The 15,653-nt window shown below is 47.2% G+C and overlaps 1 protein-coding gene across 2 annotated transcripts in view; it reads left to right on the plus strand.

Annotated features, from left to right (window-relative positions):
- Positions 1 to 8,900, plus strand: part of NCAPH (non-SMC condensin I complex subunit H) — a 35,945-nt gene extending 27,045 nt beyond the window's left edge. Inside the window, exons 13-18 of one of the 2 annotated variants that reach the window (XM_021697500.2) lie at positions 7 to 117; positions 1,349 to 1,525; positions 2,375 to 2,488; positions 4,140 to 4,231; positions 4,624 to 4,699; positions 8,344 to 8,900. In XM_021697500.2, the coding sequence (XP_021553175.1) occupies positions 7 to 117; positions 1,349 to 1,525; positions 2,375 to 2,488; positions 4,140 to 4,231; positions 4,624 to 4,699; positions 8,344 to 8,403 (630 nt within the window). In that variant the 3' untranslated portion in view covers positions 8,404 to 8,900. The remainder of the gene's footprint in view (positions 1 to 6; positions 118 to 1,348; positions 1,526 to 2,374; positions 2,489 to 4,139; positions 4,232 to 4,623; positions 4,700 to 8,343) is intronic. The other variant, XM_044918717.1, reaches the window with a different exon arrangement.
- Positions 8,901 to 15,653: the final 6,753 nt, after the last annotated feature.

Consider the following 15,653-nt stretch of genomic DNA (forward strand, 5'->3'; position numbering starts at 1 on the left):
TTCTAGTTACTTAAGATGGCCCAAGGCCAGAGAGCAGGAACTGAACATTACGAAGAAATTGGAGACTATGATTACAACAACCCTAACGACACCTCCAACTTTTGTCCTGGATTACAGGTAAAAGGAGAGAAGAGCTCTGTCCTTTCTCGTAAGTGGAAGAGCCTTTCCTGTTCCCCATCTGCTCTCTCTATATGGAGGAAAGCCGTAGGAAATTCTAAACTGGGCGGGGAAGGGGGGGTTGTTGCGGCTGCCTACCCCGCCCCCCAGGCATCAGGAAATGGAGCAAAGCTGAGGAAACAGCCAAAACCTAGGCCTGCTTTACCTCAAGCCCTGTATGTGGAAAGCGAATGTTCATACTCCAACAAACCAATCAATGTCTTTAGCCTGTACAAAACACTTATTTTGGCTATTTTGGGATTTCAGAGGAAAATATTCCTCTTGCTTTTAGGAGCTACTATTTTTGCCTAGGGAGACAGGACATGTAGACATGTGAAGATGGTGTGATCTGAAAGGGAAAAGCCGATGGGGTAGATTCAGGAGACCGGGCCTGTAGCTCTGATTTTGGTTCTTTTGTTGTGAATTTGTACAAGCCACTCCCCATCTTTAGATCTTGGTTTAGACTAAATAATCTCACTATCCCTTTGGTGAGTCTACTAATGAGATGGCAAATGTAAATAACAGAAGGGGGAAAAATACTAGGTCTCCTCTGTGTCCCTGAGGGGAGAGGGACAAGAACTGAAGAATAGTTTGTTCACCTTATCATCTTCCTTGGAGGTGAGTTGGGTTGTGAACTTTTAGTGAAAATCCAGACCTCTTGGAGAGTGCTGCTCACATTTTCAGGGGGTATAAGAATCACCCAGAGAGCCTGCTCAAAAACCGAAGTCCTGGGTCCCAGCCCAGAGATCTGATCCATTCCTGCTGGGCTTGCTCCAAGAATGACTTTTTCATGGCTCCCAGGCACGGTTCCCACCCCCGCCGCCAGCTGGGGTCCCCTGGCACCTCTTGTGCTCACATTGGGTGAGGCATGTGGGTCAGATCTCTGGTGTTTTGGAAATGCGTCCCATAAAATGAAATCTTAAATTGGCTAGGAGCCAAAGGGGACACTGGCAGTTGTGATTATTCCTTCTAACTTGCTCTGGCAGTCTTAGTTAACAGATATCTTCTTCATAGAGTTTATGTATAACACGAAGATCACTGGAGGCACCTAGAAGTCCATCCTAGGCTTGATTCACGTAATGAACTCTCAGGTGCTCTGCTCTTAATGTGTAAATACAGAGTCTTTTTCAAGGATACTTCAAAGCCTCTCAGGCAGCTTCTGCCGAACTTGAAGAACTGTTTCCTTGCCCAGGCTGCTGACAGTGATTATGAAGAGTCGGATGACTTATTTGTGGGACCAGGTGGCACCTTTGACCTCACATCCTGCCATCCACCTAAGACAGCACAAGAGAATGGTGACGTGCCTGAAGTCCAAGGATTGGACATCACCACTTATGGGGAGTCAAATCTGGTAGCTGAGCCTCAGAAGGTAAAGGTGAAAGCCAAGAATTATGTTAGATTGTCTAACAAGAATATGTTAGATTGCCTGAGAACTATTTAATTTTCCTCCTATATGAGAATCACATTGGTCTGGACTTGATTTTTTTTTTTTTCTTTCTCGATTTTAACCTGTTGCTCTCCAAGTGGCTGACTTTTAAATAGGGCCATGTTGAGAATGAGCTGATGGCTAATTAAGTTTGTATGGAACTAGCCATCTCTTTAGAGATGGTGATAAACCATATGACTAGAGGCAAGTGGTAAAGTATGTGAATGAAGGCTGCAGGCAGGGAAAATCAGTTTCTGTGCTGTTTGGGTGAGGCAAGCTATTTGGCTCTGGAAAATCTTGGCCAGGGGCGCCTGGCTGGCTCGGTCCATGAAGCATGAGACTCTTGATGTCGGGGTTGTGCGTTCAAGCCCCATGTGGGGTGTAGAGTGCTCTATTTAAAAATAAAATATTTCAAAAAAAGAGAAAGGGAAGGAGGGAGGAAGGAAGGAAATAAATAGATCTTGGCCAGATTCAGTTCATATGAAATGATGATGCATTAAGCATCTGTCTGTCCCATACCAGATGACCGGCTTGGTGATTTCATATATATTTGACCTATCCCTTTTACACTGGAATTCCAGGTTAGTCTTAATGTAGATTGCAGTTGATCAACAAGAAATTAGATTGAAATGAGGGACTATGTTTTGGTATATCCAAAGGAAGCTCTGTAACTCTGTTGATCAAACTAAACCAGATTCTTTATTTGAACTCCAGACTTTTGATTTTACAATGGGTTGGTGGTAAATGTTTCTTTATTTTGCTTAATTTTACTTTGTCACTTATCTATTTCAGGTAAATAAAATTGAAATTCATTATGCCAAGACTGCCAAAAGGATGGACATGAAGAAGTTGAAACAGAGCATGTGGAGTTTGCTGACAAAGTCCTCCAAGCAAGCCGACACAGAGGTAACATGTTCTGCTCACTCTCTAGGTGCCCAGCATGTGGGAGGGGAATGGCTCATGGTTTAGGCTCCAAGATCAATAGGGCAAATACAGAAAGCATTCATTCAGAAATACAAGGAAGATCTCACCCCTCTGAAAGCGAAATGAACCAAGTATATGAACAAAAGGTGATACAGATGGTAAACTAGTGCATGGGACGTTATTCAGCCTTGCTGGTAATCACAAAATAGAAATCAAAGCATTTTATGCTGCTTTAAAATAGCTTTAGCAATTAATTAAACGGAGTTGAGGAAAAATTTGGAGTACATATTCACAGCTGGTGCAATTTAGGTTGATGAATGACTCTTTTGGAAAGCAAATTCTAACATCTCACATGCCGTGAAATGTTTGAGCCCTTTGATCTAATAGGGGTATGTCTTCGAAGTAGAAAAGTAGTAAAAAAATATATATATATATTTTGCTGTCAAATTGTCTCTTTCTCCTTCAGAATAAGGTGAAAAGTTGACTCTTTCCAACTAAATGGAACTCTCAGTTAACCAGGATCCTTCCGTCCTCTCCTCTGGACCTCTTCTGCTCAGGCAGTGTTCTGAGCTTTCCAAACTCAACCTGTTCTTTTAAACCTCCTCCTGCTGGCTGAGAAGTTAAAATCATGATTTGATTGAGGACCCTGAGCTGTGTAGTCATGGATATCAGATAAAGCTTCAGTCATATTCATAAGGTTTTATCAACTAAAACTGAATAGTATACAAATGTAAGAGAAATGTGCTTTTTTAGAGGTAGGAAAGGGGTTCTACTTAAACTTGGAATTTAAATGACTGATAATACCTTGTTCTCCAGGGATTCTGGTTAATGAAGGATTTATTCTTTTTTTAAAAAAGTTTTCTATCATGAAAATATTCATACAGGGCACCTGGGTGGCTCAGTTGGTTAAGCATCTGACTCTTAATTTTGGCTCAGGCCATGGTCTCAGGGTCCCGGGATCGAGCCCCGCGTCAGGCTCTACCCTCAGCGGGGAGTCTGCTTGAGGAGTCTCTCTCTCTGTCTCTCTCTGCCCCTCTTCCCACTCACGCATGCGCTCTCTCTCTCAAATAAATAACTCTTTAAAAAAAAAAGAAGGAAAATATTCAAACATTCCAAGTAGAGAGGGTATAGTATAGTGAATACCTACTTCCAATAAGTATGACTGTTTTATCTAAACTGTCACCCATCCTATCCTGTCACCCCACCCCTCTCATCATGTACACATTCTGGGTTATTTTAATGCAAATACCAAACACGATATCCTTTGATAACTGCTTGCCTGATAGATTATGGATTCTGTGCTGCCCTTGGTTGTGTAGTCCAGTTGAAGCTATAAATGATCATGGCTTTTGTTATTTTGTATTTTTTTTCTTCAGAGGAACCTAGAAGCCTCTTTGCACTTTTTCCTTTACTGGGATTATACTAGCCATTGACATCCACATTTACCATAACTTGGTAGTCAGTATCATGGTCCAGGGCTGAGGCATGGGTCCCCTTCAAGATGTAACTTAGAAAATGTTTTGGTTTCATTCAGATGTCAACTTTTCAGAGATAGAACTTGGAAATTTATGTTGCTTTCTCAAAAGTAAACTGACTCTCAATGTCTGAATTGTCAATATCCTTCTTCTGTTAGACAAACCACAGTGAAACTGGCAAAGAAGAGGACCCGGTGAAGGTGGCTGATGAGAAGATGCTCAGCGGGCTCACAAAGGACCTGCAGAAGAGGTACGTGCCAGGGAATGCAGGGGGCTCGCCACCCCTTGCTCTGAGCCCCGGCTGAGAGTGCTCTAGCCTGAGCTGCTAGTGTGACAGACCCTTACACAATCTGCTGTTTTAATATTTGGGGCAGTTTTTCTGTTTCTTCTTTGCATTGATAAATGAGTTAATATAGACCAGTTTTTAAAAAGGCATTTTTCTGTACCATTGGCTGGAATGGAACAAGTGATATTTTATTTCCAAATAAGAAACTGGAAAAACCTGCTTATAAAATGCATCTGAAATATTTCTTTGTTTCTCATTAGTTTATTCACTGGACATGTGTATTGATAGTTGTTGAAAGAGCCTTTGTTCCTAGAACCACAGTGACCTAGCTAAATACTTGCCTCTTTGTTTTTCAGCCTGCCTCCTCTCATGGCTCAGAACCTCTCTATACCTCTGGCCTTTGCCTGTCTCCTACATTTAGCCAATGAAAAGGTAGGTAAATTTGGTAAGCATGGGAGTAATTCTTTATTCGTAGCAACCTGTTTGAGTTTTTTTATTAGATCTTTCATGGGCAACCTCATAGGACATTTTAAATACAGTGACTTATGCAGTACTTTTAACCCCAGAGGATATCCAGGCACTTAAAAGTATCTTAGAAAAAGGCCACTGGGGGGGTGCCTGGGTGGCTCAGTCGTTAGGCGTCTGCCTTCGGCTCAGGTCATGATCCCAGGGTCCTGGGATCGAGCCCCACATCGGGCTCCCTGCTCTGCGGGAAGCCTGCTTCTCCCTCTCCCACTCCCCCTGCTTGTGTTCCCTCTCTCGCTGTGTCTCTCTCTGTCAAATAAATAAATAAAAATTTAAAAAATAATAATAATAAAAAAGAAAAAGGCCATTGGGTATGAATAGCAATGAAAATAATGAGGAGGACCCAAATGGGAAAATTTAAATGCTGAATTGTGATCTATCAGTTCCCAATTTCAAAACATAAAGCGCTTTGATATCATTGGGTGTCAAAGGCTTTCAAGGCCAAATCCTGCCGGTGCTGAAGTCAAGACACATGGAAACGTGGGGGAGAACAGGGGGGACAGAGGAGGGTGAGAGGAAGACAGATGCAGGAGGAGGGAGTCGTAAGACATGGAGGCAGTGGCCAGCCAAGCTCGACCACCAAGAGCTGTGAAGAAGGGCTTGGGACCAGCGTGCCTGTCACATCGGGAGGCAGGAGAAGTGCCAACTGTGACCGTGTCTCAGGCTCCACAGTGTGCCACGCCAGCAGCCGAGCTGAGCCGCTGTGGCAGTGATCAGTGCGACAGGCAGGGACCCATCTTGTCGAGAGTCTGCTCGTGCTACCTAGGAGGCAGCCCAGCGCGGCCGCCACAAGCCCGGACGTGGGGGATCCTCTGTGTGCCCTAACGCAGGCGTTGCACTGAAGTAGAGCGTCACTAGGCCTCGCCGCTCTCGTGCACCACTGGTGTGGATTCTGATCTCCCCCTGCCTGAGCTGAGAGGGGCTCTTAGAGTGTGGCACCTGTCTGAACACTGAAGTGTGGTTTGAGCGGGTCGATCGGATTGTACTGGAATGCTAGCACAAACGGGGTGCTGTAGAAGTGCCCGGGATTTCCCGTGTGTCCGTGTCTGACCTCTGGCCTCATGGTGAAGGTGATGCGGTGATGGTCGGCTCTGTGTCCCAGGTCTGGCTTTGCTTGGACTGACTGCCAGGCCCAGAGGAGAGAGGGCCCTGTGTAGGACGGCCTGTGTAGCTCAGCTGTCAGCCTTTCCCAGCGGACCTGCCACTGCGAGTCAGGGACCCCTTCTTCTAAGCTCGTGACCTCACTGAGGAAGAAGACAGTGTCCATTTGGCAGAAGCTAGTTTTTGATTTTGGGTAGGGAAGCGACGTGAAAGAGCCAGTGAGCCAGGACAAGTGCTGCGTGTGTCTGGCCACGGGGCCGACCACCAGGCCTGGGCATTCTCAGCTGAGGCATGAGCAGAACAGCCCAACTCCGGCCCTGTCAGGGAACCCTTGTGCATCAGAGCCACTCTGGGTGGCTGTGACCCAGGAGCACTGAACTCACATGGCTGCTGGGTGGAAGGCAGGAAGCACCAACGGTTGACTGGAGAGACCGTGTGTCCAGGTCAGAAGTCACGAAGACAAGGCTGGGGGCCATGCAGCCCCACCCGTGGTGGTGGGAGATGGCAGTGAGAACGCCTCCGTGTCATTCCTGACGCAGCCTAAGTTACCTGATGTCAGAAGCAAACCACATGAAGGAAGAATAACTAGGAGAAAAAAAACGAATAAAAAGGTAATGTTACCATCCTGGGCGCCTGGGTGGCTCAGTTGGTTAAGCGACTGCCTTCGGCTCAGGTCACGATCCTGGAGTCCCGGGATCGAGTCCCGCATCGGGCTCCCTGCTCGGCAGGGAGCCTGCTTCTCCCTCTGACCCTCCCCCCTCTCATGTGCTCTCTCTCTCTCATTCTCTCTGTCTCAAATAAATAAATAAAATCTTTAAAAAAAAAAAAAAAAGGTAATGTTACCATCCTGACAAGAAATCCACAAGTGGCTCTGAGGAGGATTCCCCATCAGAGGAGGAGGGCACACAAGCCATCCATCTGTCTGACATTCCGAAGTGTGACTGCCTGATGGCCTGGAACCTCACACCATCTTTATGGACATAGGTGCTGGTGAGCTCTCCCACTGGGTGTGTTCTCCTAGCACACACAGGCTCTGAAAGCATGGGTGTCTCCGAAGCTCAGAAACCCTTATCTTGAGTCCAGATTCAGAATTACTGACTTCACTCAATTGCACCAGTCTGAGAATCAGTGTTGCCCTGGGCTATGTGTCTCCACAGAAACCTGCCTCTCCCTGGTGAGAGAGCAGCTCTGTGGTCCTCACTGGTTCCCAAGTAGACTGGGGCCGAGGAAACCCTGCTAAAAAGCATTAATGACTTTGTGGCCTCGCTGGGGCCCATAATGCTCTGGCTCCAGCACAGCTCTGCTTCCCCCAGCAGTGGGGCTGGAGTTGTTCGTTTTGCTGTGATCAAGTGTGTCTTTAGGGCCCAGAGCGCTCAGCGTTTGAAGGATGGGGAGATGCTCCAGACCGGGAACCACTGGGCTCAGCACTGAGGCCATTACTGGGGCTTGGCTTTGGGCTATTTGAGAAAATTTGGCTGGTACCACTCGCCGTGTCAATGACCATGATCATCTACAGGGATCTGTGGTAACTCAGAGCTTAGAGCCACCAAGAGAAATCTCATAATACTTAATACGAGAACATGACTCTTTTTGTGGCCTTTCTCACGGTCTTTCACTCCCATCTGGACTCTTCGGCGGCCACTCTGGTAATGAGCTCCCCTGGGAAGTGCGGTGTGATAGGGCTTGGGACGTGGTGATGGACGTGGGGCTGCATGGTGCAGCTGATTAGCCAGGCCGAACCCACTTGGAACCCAGGCCGCAGAAGCCACACTTGGGGGGGGTTGTGGTTTCAGCTTTCCCTCGTTAGCAGTGCAGGAAGGTGCACCAGCAAGGGTAGGGCAGTCGCTGAGTGCCCGCGCCTCGTGCCTGCCTCCGGAGCCCAGTGAGGGGGCAGTGTGCTGGTGGCGAGCTTACTTAGTCGTTGATCCTGAGGGAAACAAGTGACCGGACTGGTGGGGAATTCACGGGGTGGGAGTGGGGGTGTTAGGTGGGGAAGAGCTGCGAGGTAAGGAAAGGCCTGCGCAGGTGGGAGAGAAAGGGCGCTGTCGTGGCCATCCCCAGGGCTGAGGCGATGGGCAGTGACGGGGAGGGCCTGGGGAAGGCCACGCATGGACGCGGTTAACAGGCACATATTGTGTCTCCTGGTGGCCGTCCACTTCTCTTAGCTCCTGCCAGAGCACAGAGCTTCGCTCTTGGGCCCTTTACAGAGAGAGGTTGCTTCCGGACCAAGGGCCAAGGAAGTCTTGCTTTTTGCTTTTTTCCCCTGCAGTTGGCAAGGATTTGGAATTAGCTTTATCATGCAAATTAGATTTGCTCTTACATAATTTTACTTACAGTCCTGGGGCAAAGTTCATTCTTTATAGTCACTCCCCTGTTACCTTGATTAGAATCTGTGTTATGATTCTTGTATTTTCAGTATGCTGAAGTTCATGTGTTTGGTCTTCCTTCAGAATCTAAAGCTGGAAGGAACCGAGGACCTTTCCGACATTCTGGTGAGGCAAGGGGATTGAATTTGCCCGAGAAAAGTTGGCAGAAGGGGGCTCATCGCTTCTTCAGTGACCAGGACGTGTCCCGTCTGGGTGCTGCCATGCGGCGAGCGGGGGGCAAGGCTGTAGCCCACTACCAAAGCACCAGCTGCTTTGTCTGTCGCTCTTTTCCTTCTCGCCCTCACACTCTGGGCACCAGCACCCTGAAGCTCCGTCTGTGATTAAAGTTTTCTGCCCTGGGGTGACCACCTGGCAGGGAGGAGCTGGTGAGGATACTGTTCTTGATTAGGAAAACCTATATCCCTACTTTGTATCCATGTCTAATTTTTGTCTCCTAAGTTGACCTTTGTTGTTTTCCACACTTTTGTGGAAAATAATTTCCCAGTAGGCACTGGTTGTCTTTAAACAGCTATCTAAGCCATGTACATAAAATACATCATATGTGCACTTACAAATGTATATATATTGTGTATCCTTAAAATAAAATCATTCTGAATGACAACGCATGACAAAATATTTGAGTACGTTCTAGATAAGTTAGAGCTGGTCCTTTCCCTAAAGGGGGGATGCAGTCTTGTTAGCAAGATGATAGCTACGTGTCAGTAAAGGCAGGAAACACTTAAGGGCTGAGAGGATTTGTCTTGTAGCAGAGTAGAGGAGAGATGAACCACTGGCTGGAGGTCAGATTTCCAGATTGGGTCCCTTGGGCCTATGAATTCTGCTGGAGAGTGATGGTAGTAAAAATTGCTAACCTTTGTTAAGTGACTCCTAAGTACCTTCTGTGGATTACTTCACCTAGCCTTCTTGGCATCTCTGAGAGGAACATACTTCTATTACTCCCATTTTACAGAGAGAAATAGGTACTTCAAGGTAAAGGAAACTGCCTAAGGGCAGACAGCCGTCAGAGACTGACCTTGAACCAAGTAATATGCTTCTAAAGTCTTCATTCTTAGCTACTGTGCTATATGCTGCTCGGATCATAGGCTCTGCTTGTAGATGTTGATCCAAGTAATTCTATCCTTGGCAGGTCGTGGGTCTCTGCTAGAGCACCCTGTCACCATTCTTTAGGTAAACAGAGATCTTGGATCAGAGGCAGTGAAGTATATAATTGGAGATAACTCTTGATAATAAAGAACTTGCTTCTAAGCACAAAACAAAACACACACCCCACAGTGTGCTTCCCAAATTGTGCCCAAAATGTTACCTGCTCTGCTATATTGAGAGGGTAGACTTGTGAACATGCTTTAATGAAAAGGGGGTGATGCTGAGTGAGGATCCATACCTGTCCTGCTGGGGATGAAGCCTCCCACACTTTTCCCCATGCCAGGTGAGTGCCGTCCCCCTGCTCTGCTCTTACTCCTGGGAGTGCGACTAGCCAAGCCCGTGCCCTCTCTTAGTGCAGCACACTTCTCTCTCGTCCTGTTTGCCAGGGATGATTCTGTTCAGTAGAGCAAAGCAGAGCCCATTTGCTCATGTGCTTATCGGGTATCCCAGATGCACTGTTCGTATCTGACTAGAGAAGCAGAGTGCTCCTCTCTGGGTTCCACTGTCACCAAATTGCCTTGGATTCTTCCAACAGTCCTGAGTTCATCACATTTTATTCTTTTGGATAAGAATGATTTATGAAAGAAAAGGTTGTGGTTTCATTTGCATACCTTTGTAAGATTTCCACATGAGCATATCCTCAAATCAGGGATGAAAAGAAAAACCTTTGTCAGATTAAACGGGACAGTATTGCATTTGTATCTCTGTCATAGGCTGTATAGAGCCTCAGTGGGTTGATATCTCAACATTGTTCATTCCGGATTAAGTTTCTCTTGTTTATGTTGTCCCTGCCCCGTCTCTGCAATGATAATTCGGACTGTGTGGAGCTGCAGTGGGTGGTGGAGGTGGTTGAATTTCTAATGAAGATAAATTTCCCTTGTCCTTTGGGGATGGCTGACTGGAAAGTTCCCTTCTGGAGCTCTGCTAAACAAGATTTTTTTTTATTTCCCCAGGAAGGAAATAGAACAGTTTCCCAAATTTCCCTGCTTATCAGGAAGCTCTGGGAGCAAGCTGTTCCAGATCTTCTGAATCCAAGCACAGAGGACTTTTTCATAACAAATCTTTCCCGTAACATTAGAGATCGTTTTCCCTGGATAAGGATGAGTGGGATTCATTTACAACTGGGTTTTCCAAAGTGAAATCTGGTGACAGTTCCTTAGGAATTAAAAATACTGCAGAACCAGAGAACAGGGAGGCCATTCCCTGGAAGGAAACGCTAAGGAATCAGAGGTGCCCTCCCTCTTCCTGCTGAAGGAGCCATCAGGACACAAAAAATGTAATTGGAGGAGAGTGGGCACCTGAAGACCTAAAGGTGAAAAGTCCCCCTGTGCCAGGAAGAAATGTGGCCAGTGTGGGAAAAGAAATGAAGCCACTGGGGGCTGAAATGCTCAGGTTCACCCGTAGATGTTCTTGGCAAAAACAGGAGAGAACTATTACTTTGTCAAAATGGAAGCCCCGTTCGGGAAACCATCTCCTATTCTTATGGATAAACAAGAGCACTGAATTCAGGATATTGCCTTAAAAGTGTCCCTCTGTCTCCATCACCTCCTTTAAGATAAAGATGAGAGGGGCGCCTGGGTGGCTCTGTTGTTTAAGCGACGGCCTTCATTTGGCTCGGGTCATGATTGTGGAGTCCCAGGATCGAGTCCCACATCGAGTCCCACGTCGGGCTCCCTGCTCAACAGGGAGTCTGCTTCTCCCTCTGACTCTCCCCACTCTCATGCTATCATTCTCTTTCTCAATAAATTAAAAAAGAAAAATCTTAAAAAAAAAAGATAAAGATGAGAGTTTCTGTAAAATAAAGGTGGGAGTTGTAACAGTGAGAGTCTAGTCAGGAGACAAACCTGTAACATGAACCAAGAATTTATTACAAAGAACTGTTGACTAGGTGTGTAGGGCGTCTCAAGTATCAAGTAGTAACCGCGGGAAGCAACCACACCAGGGCGGGAAAACAAAAGGAACCAAGAGCAAAACATCAAAAAGATTTCAAGAGGGCTCTGCAGTGCAGAAACTGCCCCCAGAGGAAGCGTGCTGCTCAGCTGGTGCTGGCGTCTGACGAGGGACAGGGTGTAGCTGGTTCTGCGCACGCGCACGCTGGAAGCTCTGCAAACTGCGGCTGTGGGAAGGAACTGCCCCCGCCCATACGAAGGAGCGCCGCTGGGGGGCGCTCACAGGCTCGGGAAGCGGACAAGTGGGAGCAAGTGCTTTTTTCTCCAGCCCTGCAGTCTCCTTCATGTGCCTCCCCTTGGCATAACCTAACTGGGAGCGGCTGGCAGAGCAGAAATGTGGTGTGCAGGGTGGCCCAGAATAAAAGGTGGGTTTGGAGCTGAAGGATGATTACTTCACAGCCAGCACAGGGGAGGTCTCATAACTAAGGATTCTAGAATCCTTCCTTACTATTTTTGTTTGAAATAGTATTTATTTGTATTTGTTCACCTATTTTCAGTGAGTAGCTGGTAAATGTTCAACTGACTCTGAAGGTGAGGCCAGGGAGGCCTTGAGGAAGAGGTGGTGGCCCATCTGCCTTGGAAGGGTCAAGACTGGCCGCAGGTGTTCTTGGCTGACAAAGGAGCAAAGGTGTGGAGTGGGGGAGTGTACAAGCATGGCGGGTGCTATAGAGACTGAAGGGTAAAACAGAAGAAATCTCCCCAGATTAGAGTGAAGATGCCAAGGGCTAGAAAAGAGTGGAGAGAAATTATAAGGGTTGCCAAGTAGGTCCCACATAGGACAATCAGGGGGCCCAAAAAGAACAGAGAAAATGGAGAGGAGGAAATCATGCCGAGGAAGGAATAAAGCCTGTATCCTGTAGCTGGAGGACATGAGTTTTCAGACTGAGACTGAGTGTCCAGCACATGGATGGAAATGAACTGACACCAAGGTACTTTATCATAAAGATTCAGAACACTCAGGACAGAGCATTCTACAAGTTTCAGGGCAGAAACAAGTCACACACACAGGATCAGGAAGCAGGGTGTCAGCCTTCTCAGCATTGCACTAGAAGCAAGAAGATAAATGGTTTCCAAATCTAGAATTTTATACTTAGCCAAACTACTAAACAAGTGTGAGAGTAGAATAAAGACAGAGTTTGGGCCATGCAGAGTTTTAAAAAATGACAACAGGGGCACCTGGGTGGCTCAGTTGGTAAAGCGGCTGCTTTCGGCTCAGGTCATGATCTCAGGGTCCTGGGATCAAGCCCCGCATCTGGCTCCCTGCTCAGCAGAGAGCCTGCTTCTCCCTCTCCCTCTGCCTGCCACTCTGCCTACTTGTGCTCTCTCTCTATATCTGTCAAATTAATAAATAAAATCTCTAAAAAATAAAATAAATAATGACAACGAAAACCCCTCACATGTACCCCTTTCCAAGAAGCTGTACCTGTCCATACCACGACCCTGCTAGATGCCCAACTGCCCCGAACCCTGTGCTTCCAGGCCTCCTTTGTGGCCTCACCCGCCCACGGCCTGCAGTAGCCCCAGACGCTCAGGGGAACTGAGGCCAGCCTCTGATGCAGGCGTTCTGCTTTGACCTTCTTCTGCTGCCTCTATCTATTGGAACCATATTGCCCTCTCTTTGCATGGCAGGGTATTGTGCTTGCTACTCATTTTTTCAAAACTGAGCAATATGTTGTTTCGAGATCATACATAAGTAGTAAGACTGAAGAAAAGCAAGGGCCTGGCTAATAAAAGAAAAGTCAGGGAAGTGGTTATCTCTGGTGGGGAGAGGGGAGAAGACCAATTGCAGAGGACCCCCAAGGGGCTCCTGAGCTACTGGTGTGATGGGCACACTGGTGTATGCTTTCTCTTCCTATTTCCTTGGCACATTGTCTCTGGCAGGAATTAGCATTCTAAGCCTTCACTCAGCCTGCCCCAGCTGCTGGTATCTGCCCCTGAGAAGAGCTCACATGTGGTGACCCTCCTTTCACCTGGCCCAGTCACAAGTGCATGACAAGTGCTGGGTCCATGCTCGTTGGCTTTTTAAAAAGTTGGTTGGATACACAGTTAAGAAGGCTACAGTGCCTCAGGAAAAAATCACTGGAGCTTGGGATTTGGATTTCGTCCCAGGTGGCAGTCTGCGGCTTGGGGAGATTAACGGGCAGAGACTTGGAACTGTCAAGAGGAAAGAAAATCAGGGCCCAGAGAGGAAGGTGGGCAGGGGTGTGGTGAGATGCAGTGCAGATATGGCCTGTTTGCTCTTTCTCTTTTTTTCTTTGTTTCTTTCTTTATTTCAAAGTTTATTTAAGTAATCTCTACGCCCAACATGGGGCTTGAACTCACACCCCCGAGATCAAGAGTTGCATGTTCTTCCTACCGAAGCAGCCAGGTGCCCCTGTTTTTTCTTTTAAAAGCTCTATTCTGCAATGGAAACTGGAGGGAATGGGATAGTAGGGAGGGGGAAGCCTAACAGAGGAGCTGCCCAGTACAAGGAGGAGACTCATCTTGTTACAACCGTCTGTCCTCCATCTGTGGCAGAAGCCAGTCCTTGAAACTGCAAGCCACCAGCTGCCTCGTTAGGAACGGATCCATCACAGAACCAGTATGAGCCACACCTTGATGTGTGACTGGCTTTACAAGGAGTCTACCTCATATATAGTTAGGACGTTATTTCATTTCTCAACAAGCCTATGGCAACTTGCACCCCAAAATGAGTTCTCAGGAGGCCCTGCAAATCAGTCACCCAGTGAGGTCACATACTTAGCCTAACACTGTAGCCCCAGTACACAACATTCTGGCACAGCCACCCAGCCTATACAGCCATGCTACTGGAGACTCCTGGTCCTGGCAAACTGTCATCTTCCATGTGAGGGCTGGAGTTTGGAGAAGAGCCAACAGCCATTCAGAACGAAGTTTTGGGTGGAAGGGCCATCAGGTAAGACCATTTATAATAAAGAATGAGACAGTTTTCCTGTGTTCAATCACGGACTGCCTCTAGACACAAAGTATTTCATAAACGCTCTTGAGAAACGCAGCTCTGTTGGACAGTCCTTTACCCTTACTATTATTTCCTGGCGGAGTTCTAGGTGCCCAGCACTCCTCAGGAGTGGGTAAAACTATCTCAGTTCAACAGGGGGTGCACCTGAGGCACTAAGAACTGACTTAAGAATGCACAGCTAGGAAGGAGTGAAGCTGAGATTTGCCCCCCAGCAGCCTGACACAAGAGTCCATGCTTTTAACCACTACATCAAACTGCCTCTTGGTTAATACAAGGGCTTTGCTCCCAACGGCAAAGACCTGAAAGGGAGCAAAGCCTGTTAGAGACCTACACCAGATGAATTAATTAGAAAATCAATTTTGTCACGACCTGGTTAAATCTTAAACATTCATTTGCATAGAATGTTTTGTTTGCTGGTGCAGCCCTGGAACCTAGTGTGATGACTGGCACGGAGACAATACAATTTTGCTAAATGAAGAAGTAAAGGAATGGAGTAGTTCAAAAGTGTGCATGACTGGGTGATCTGATGTTCTAGGCTAATGGAGAGGAAACTACCATCTACTGAATCCCTTCTCCATGGAGGACATGGTGTTTACTGGAGTCATTCAATTCAGCCTCCCTCGAACCCCAGAATGTGAATGTTCAATCCTAGATCAGGAGGCATTTCACCACCTGGTATGCAAGTTACCAGGGGCTTTTTGGTGACCCAGCACTCCTCTTATCCAACCCCAAGAGTTCCGGCGACCTAAGGGCTTCCTGGGCACACTAGAGACAATCACCAAGTCCCTTTGAATTTCGCTCACCTTTCTTTTTTTTTTTTTTTTTTTTTAAAGATTTTATTTATTTATTTATTTGAGAGAGAGAGAGAGAGAGAAACAGCATGAGAGGAGATAGGGTCAGAGGGAGAAGCAGGCTCCCCGCTGAGCCGGGAGCCCGATGTGGGACTCGATCCCAGGACTCCGGGATCATGACCTGAGCCGAAGGCAGCCGCTTAACCGACTGAGCCACCCAGGCGCCCTCGCTCACCTTTCTAACATTTCATTCCCCCTGCCTGTGGCATCCCTATCAGGCACACCTCATCTCTTGCTCTGCCTCCTTCAATAGCCTCCCAGCTGTACTCTCTGCCTCTAGTACCCCCTACACCCCACTCTCTCACCTACACCTTACCTAGCACTATGGGAATCACCTTCCTCCTGCCCAGCTCTGTGAGGAAGCCCCTATACAGAAGGTCTGGAATGAGACAGCCTGGCTTTGAGGTAGGTGAGGTCAGGCAAGTCAGTTATCTTCTCTGGGCCTCGATTTCT

This window comes from Neomonachus schauinslandi, chromosome 10, assembly GCF_002201575.2.
Source record: "Neomonachus schauinslandi chromosome 10, ASM220157v2, whole genome shotgun sequence".
Taxonomy (NCBI): domain Eukaryota; kingdom Metazoa; phylum Chordata; class Mammalia; order Carnivora; family Phocidae; genus Neomonachus; species Neomonachus schauinslandi.